General features: G+C 27.3%; 1 protein-coding gene across 1 annotated transcript; it reads right to left on the minus strand.

Annotated features, from left to right (window-relative positions):
* Positions 1 to 3,827: 3,827 nt before the first annotated feature.
* LOC124835236 (CAP (Cysteine-rich secretory proteins, Antigen 5, and Pathogenesis-related 1 protein) superfamily protein) lies at positions 3,828 to 4,580 on the minus strand. Its single transcript, XM_047310142.2, has one exon. The coding sequence runs from the start codon at positions 4,534 to 4,536 to the stop codon at positions 4,015 to 4,017; it is 522 nt and encodes a 173-aa protein (XP_047166098.1). The 5' UTR covers positions 4,537 to 4,580; the 3' UTR covers positions 3,828 to 4,014.
* Between the last annotated feature and the right edge of the window lie 1,976 nt (positions 4,581 to 6,556).

The following is a 6,556-nucleotide window of genomic DNA, read 5'->3' on the forward strand; positions in this document are numbered from 1 at the left end:
ATTCTATTTTGAATCATATTCTTTAATATTATAAATTATATTTCAATTTAGTGTAAGATATACTAATTTAATTTTTAAAAACTAAATTAATAAAACAATTGAGTGTGATTTTTATTTTAAAGATAACTTCTTTTATATTTTTCAATTAAGTTCCGAATCAATTTAGTTTATTTCAAATATTTTTTAACAATCCGGTTAATTATGAGCACGACCAAAATTGTCATTCACCATTACCAATACTATAAAATTGAGACCAAAAGACACATTACTTTCAACTAATTGCTTTCGTTAATCTATATGAAATTTTTTTAAAGTCAATCTATTTAAAAACGAGAAAGTATAAATTTCACTAATACGAAGAAAAACTTTATAGTAAAATATGTATATCTAAATAAAAATAAGTGCTAGTAATGAGTGGAGCTAGTTTCTTAGCAATTTTATTATAAATGAATGGTTAAATAATTGTTAGATTACATCTATGGTATAAAATTCTGAAAATTGAACTGACCTCTTTGTAGCATGTTATTAATTTTTTTATAAATTAAAAATATAATTATGTATATGAAAATTGGTCGGCATGACATGTTGTGCACTATCTAGTAATTTATCATCCAGCGTGCTCCGAAAGATTCTTTAACTCAAGAAACCTATTTGTTAAATTGACCGGAAGCATTAAAATATTTTATAATAAGCGTCACACAACATTCTTAATTTTTTTTATGGGTTGTAGTACATTGCATGGGTTATAACTTGGTTTGTTGGGTTGGACATCCTTTGATTCATTTTATAAAAAGGTTATTTAAACTAATTTTACATGTTGTTTTGGGTATAAGATGGAGTCACTCCAAATACCTACAAAATTTTTCTTGGAATATTGTTCGTACGAAAGTTTAGAATAATGATAATAAATGCACAATAAATTTGATCATTTACCTTTTACCTTTGACCTATATTTATAGTTTTTATATTTATAGTTTTTGACATGGGCTTGAAATTAGTGAAACCTTAATCTTGGCCCAATCTCAGCCCAGTGTCTCTAATTATCATTTACCTTAATCTTTGTATATAAATATGTTTATTGACTAATGACTAAGACCGGACGTCTCTATGTTTTGTCGTTTAGTCTTGGCTATCGATTATGTCGCATTCCCTCACTAAGTTGCTTCCTGTCCTATAGGATCGTCTGACTTGATTGGTGTGGGGTGTGTATATGACCGTCCGATCCATACGGTACACATGTAAAAATATTAGTTCAATTTTGTCTATTATAGGCTGACAATAAGTTTATTATTTTACCTAAATTTCATATTTAAAATAAAAAATAATAATATTTCAATAAATTAAAATTTCTTATAATACATAATAAATTATAGAGTATTAAAAATGTCTCATTAAAGGATAAGAAATTTGATGAATATTTATAAGTTTATTGTTTTAGAGTTTTTGGATTAAAAGTTGTGTTAATATTTATGTATAGATTGAATTTATGTCTTGTGTTGTATTTTCTTAGTTGTAACTTCTTAGTGATATTTCTCCGAATGACTCATTAGTGTGTGCACCCAGCGATGCTGGGGTTGCACTGCACAGTCACTAAGAGTTATTGTACATTAACAACTTGATCAGAATGAGAACATTCTTTCCAAAACATTTTGTTTTTCAATTTACTTATTTTTACACGCTGTTACTTGAAACACTTAAATCCCAGCATCTGAGTCAAGGTTGGAATAAAGTATTTATCCTTCCAGGTGAAGTGTATCTGATTGTCAACTCTGCAAACTTGAGTTGCCTGCTGATATGATGAATTTCTTTCTTTTTTTAAAACTTAGGAAACTAAAAAATAACAAGATACGATACAAAAGTATATTTTATCCTAAAATCTTTATAACTATGCAAAATTGGGCTTATTTGTGTGAGGAATTAAGTATTCGTGTGACAAATAACTAAAATCTAAATTACCACTATTATGCTTTTCACATACTAATACTTGTACTCTCTAGTCTTTAAGCATATATAAATTTCTTTTATGGTAAAAAATGGCACGTATCACCTCCTTAATTATTGTAAAGTTAACATATTTAATATTAAATAAAAAGTATAAAAAATAAAAATTAGTTTTAAAACATTAAAATTAAAGATTTTTATTCAGAAAACGATGTAATTATTATATATTTACAGTATAAAAAATATAATGGCTCAGTTATAAATTATCTTATGAAAGTCATATCATTTAGGAGAATATTATTTTACTATAAAAAATAAATAGTTATAAAATACATACTTAAATTTATTAAATAATTATTATATTTTCATATAATTTTAATGCAAATACAAATATAAATAAAATAAGAAGTATGAGCATTTTTTATAATAAAAGAGACTACTGTAATTTCTTCAAAATTAAATCATTTAATTTTTTTTGTTTATAAACAAAATCTTTGACTTTTATATTTTAAACTTTAATTTTATACTGTTATAATTTGTTATTTTAAACCAATATGTGATGTTTAAAGAAAATAAGTGGGTAAGCATTATTTTATTGAACATCATTTATTAAAAATATTATATATATATATATATATATATATATATAAAAGTTTTGCTAATTTATGTAATCTCTTAAAATGTTTTAAATTTTAGTTATAAAAATATTCGGATTTTAAATTTTAAAGTTAAGATTATTTGAATAATTTTTTATTTTTTATTTTAAATTAAAAATAAAAAATATTAAAATACTCATGTGTTTAAAATATGTCTTTTTTATTAATAGAGATTTTTTTTCAATTAAATTTGAAACATTTTAAAAGATTTCGTAAGTTAGCACACCCTTATATTTTATATATATATATATATATATATATATATATATATATATATATATATATATATATATATATATATATATATATATATATATATATATATATATGTGGTATCAAATTTTAATTGATAAAAATATCCTCATATATTATGAATTCCAAGTTTTAAGATTAAGGGTATTTGAATAATTTTTAATTTTTTTATTTTAAATTAAAAATAAAAATTATTAAAATACTTAAAGTAGGTCTTTTTTTATGAATAGAGATTTTTTTATCAACTAAAATTTGATATACTTTAAGAGGTCGCATAATTATTTAAATATATCAGTTTATTAGAGTTGGGAGAATTTATTTTAAATGCTTAATTAATTTAAATAATTTATCTTTATTGAATGTATTTTTTTTTTCATTGATAAGGAAGAAGAATATTTTTTTAAACTTAGAAAAAGAAGGATTTAGCTAATCTACACAATTCTTATTTTTTAAAATCGTAAAACGTTTTTGGAGTATTTCAACCTAAAGTAGTTTCTTTTTTTCTCGTTTGATGAAGCATGTTTCTTTAGTTTTTTTATCATCTTTTATGTCACCTCATTAAAGTTGGTTTAGTCCAACTTGGTATTCAAATATCATGTACTAAATTGCTAACTAATTCAACTGAAAATAGATTAAATTAAATACGACTATAACAAGTCACATCTTTATCTTCCATTTTTATCTGGGCTTCCTACTACCACTTGGCCATAGCTACCATTCTGTCTATTTTGATAATTTGGTTTCATCCTCACCATATAATTTTTTTGGATATGCCTTAAAAATTACATTAGCAACACTCTTGGAAAGGAAACGATGAGACCAACCGGATACAAGCTTATGATGATCATAGTACGACACAAATCTAGCTAGAAAAAAAAAGCTTTAAAATGCTGCGTGTGACTGGACAGATTCCTAAGAACAACTATTCTGATTTCCAAATTTGCTTAAATGTTAAGAAAAGAAATCCAAAAAGCAAAGGAAAGAAAGCATATTACTATTAGAAATTTGGTGTTGATATTAGACAAGCAATAAAAACAAGGATACAGAGTAGCTACAGGATTGAAGACAAGAGACAGAGGCAGAATTAAAGCCACATGGGAAACAGATGGCAGAGGAGAACATGGGCAGGATAATGTGTTGTCTGAGTGGTTATAATTAGAGAAATTCAGTAAGGTTTTTCTCCATAGTAGTTACCAGGAGGGTCGTAGTTGCAGGTCATGAAGGTGCCCTTCCCTCCAGAGCAAACAACGCTAGCACAACCAACCTTCCTAGTAGTGTTCCACACAATCTGAGTATAATGTCCACACATCTCTCCATCCGCACAAGAATTGTGCCAATAATTGTACCATTGACGCTCTTCAACCCATGCACTAACAGCCTGTGCTGGCTTCCACCCCGTCCCACTGCCCCAGAATATGTTCTCACCATAAGGTCCATTCGAATGCTCCAGGGCACAATCACTGCGCCTCTGGTTTGCATACCACTGGGCGTACCGTACCAGTTTGTAGTCCCACACCAAGGGACGCTGCCTCACCGACGCACGTGCTGCATTCTGGGGGATCAGAAATTGGTTTGCAAAGCTTCTCGGTTGGTTTTGGGTTGGCACAACAATACCATGGGTGCTTGTGGTTAGCAACACAAACAAAGCTAGTGTGAAAAAACAATGTCTTGAAATGCAGTGCCTCATTTTGATGTTGTGTTTGAGATTTGAGGATGTTTTGTAGGTAGGAGGAAGGGGTGTTATATAGAGGGGTGGGGGTTGAGATTAGAGTTCGAGAGTGGTTATGTTGTCAACTGTTTTGGCCTTGGTGGCATCCATGTTCCACAATGATTGCCATTTTTAATTCTTAGTTAAAGCAAATGTAGTTAATTCAAACCATAGTCAGTTACTTTGTTTTTTCATTCCCTAAATTTTCATTGGCAAGCTATTCATTAATTTCCACGTTTGTAGGCCAAAGACGTTGAGTTGAGTTGAGATTCCCTTCCTTTTGCACATGGGATACTTTTCTGGTCTCAGTGATTGGATAATGTGCACCAATTTTATTAAATTTTAGGCAAATTGAGCTCCATTGTTGGGAACTGCTTTCAATTCCAAAATAATACATCTCATTCAAATCGTACAATAAAATAAAGGGCTTGACTGACTGAAATTTTGGTATTCATTACGGTTTCTTACCTCTCTTTGTGGAGTTCTTTATAATTTTTTGTTTTCAATTTAGCGATCGAAATTTCCCGTGGGTTTATCATTTTTGACAAATATATTTCGGCCTGACATGTGATATGATATGTCAGTCACATGATTAGTTAAAGGGACTCATTGCGACATGTGTGATTATCGTACATAATTTACGTTTTGCTATCTAATTGCATTATTTAATCTATTTTAATATTGTATATGTATGTAATATCGATGAATTTTGATACATTAGTAAGTATAATTTTCTTTTAAAGAAATTAAAAAGAAAAGTATAAGTATATATCTATAGGGGGGAATTAAAGTATTTCAAAGTACGTTAAAAATTGAGATATGAAAAAAAAATGTTGTAAAAAAATTAAAGCAAATAAATCTTAGATTAAATAATTTCAGATACAGATTTAATATAAAATCTATACATAATACAAAGAATTTATTTTAAAAAAAACATGAAATGATAATTTAGGAGAATACGTATAGACACAACAAAAATGTATCAAAATTTTAAGAAAATGTTGTCATTCCTCCAAGATTAACAAGAAAGTAGTACAATGTATAACAATGTTTTGAGTTTGTCATAAAGGTAAGATAGAACACCAAATGTCACTAGAAATACTATGATCCTTGGATATATTGGAATGAAAATATGATAGTAAATAAATAGATTTTGTAAATATTTTACCACAAAATGTTCAAAAGTTTGATTCCATATGGATTATCGTGGATAGACCAATGAAGTTTGTTCACCTCTTACCCACTTACCCATCAACATCATGAAATCATTAGAAAAACTGATTAAATTATACATAAGAGAAATTGTAACATTACATGAAATTCCATCTAGTATTGTATCTGGTAGAGATTTTATGTTTACTTATAAATTTTGGAGAAATTTGCATCAGGCCTTAGAAATAAAATTCCACCTTAGCTTAATTTTTCATTTCCTATGGATATTGTGAAATAATCATTCAATTTTTGGAATATTTATTAAGAGTCTGCGTGTTAGAAGGTTAACATCAATACTTGTCCTTGATTGTATTAAGATGAAACAATATTGTATAAATGGTGAATCTTTTTATTCAAATAGTTATTATAAAAATAATTTATAATTATTTTCCTTAGATAAAAATGAAGAAAGAAAAGGAAAATTTAAATACGTATGTTATTTTATTTCATATTAATTTATCTCCATAATATTTGTTATCACTTCCTTTAATTATTTGTTTTTGTTTCTTTTTGTCTTTAAAAATGATAAAATAAATACATGTGTATATATTATCACACGTAAATGGATGACTTCCCTATACATTAAACAATTTTCTATCTTGATATAAGCTACATTTTTGGATATGCAATGGAATATGAACACCCAAAACTATAACATGACTTTCAGGGCACAAGATCGACACTCCTCACACTTATTGATAGTTTAATCTTTTGTCATCCCCATTACATCCACTCGTATGAACCCTTTCCACACTAACTAGTCTACTTCTGAAAAATATATAAATAA

This window comes from Vigna umbellata, chromosome 1, assembly GCF_029865625.1.
Source record: "Vigna umbellata cultivar VRB3 chromosome 1, Vumbellata_1.0, whole genome shotgun sequence".
Classification (NCBI taxonomy): Eukaryota; Viridiplantae; Streptophyta; class Magnoliopsida; order Fabales; family Fabaceae; genus Vigna; species Vigna umbellata.

Coding starts and splice junctions, on each gene's coding strand:
- LOC124835236 (XM_047310142.2), bottom strand. CDS start 4,536: ATGAGGCACTGCATTTCAAGACATTGTTTTTTCACACTAGCTTTGTTT.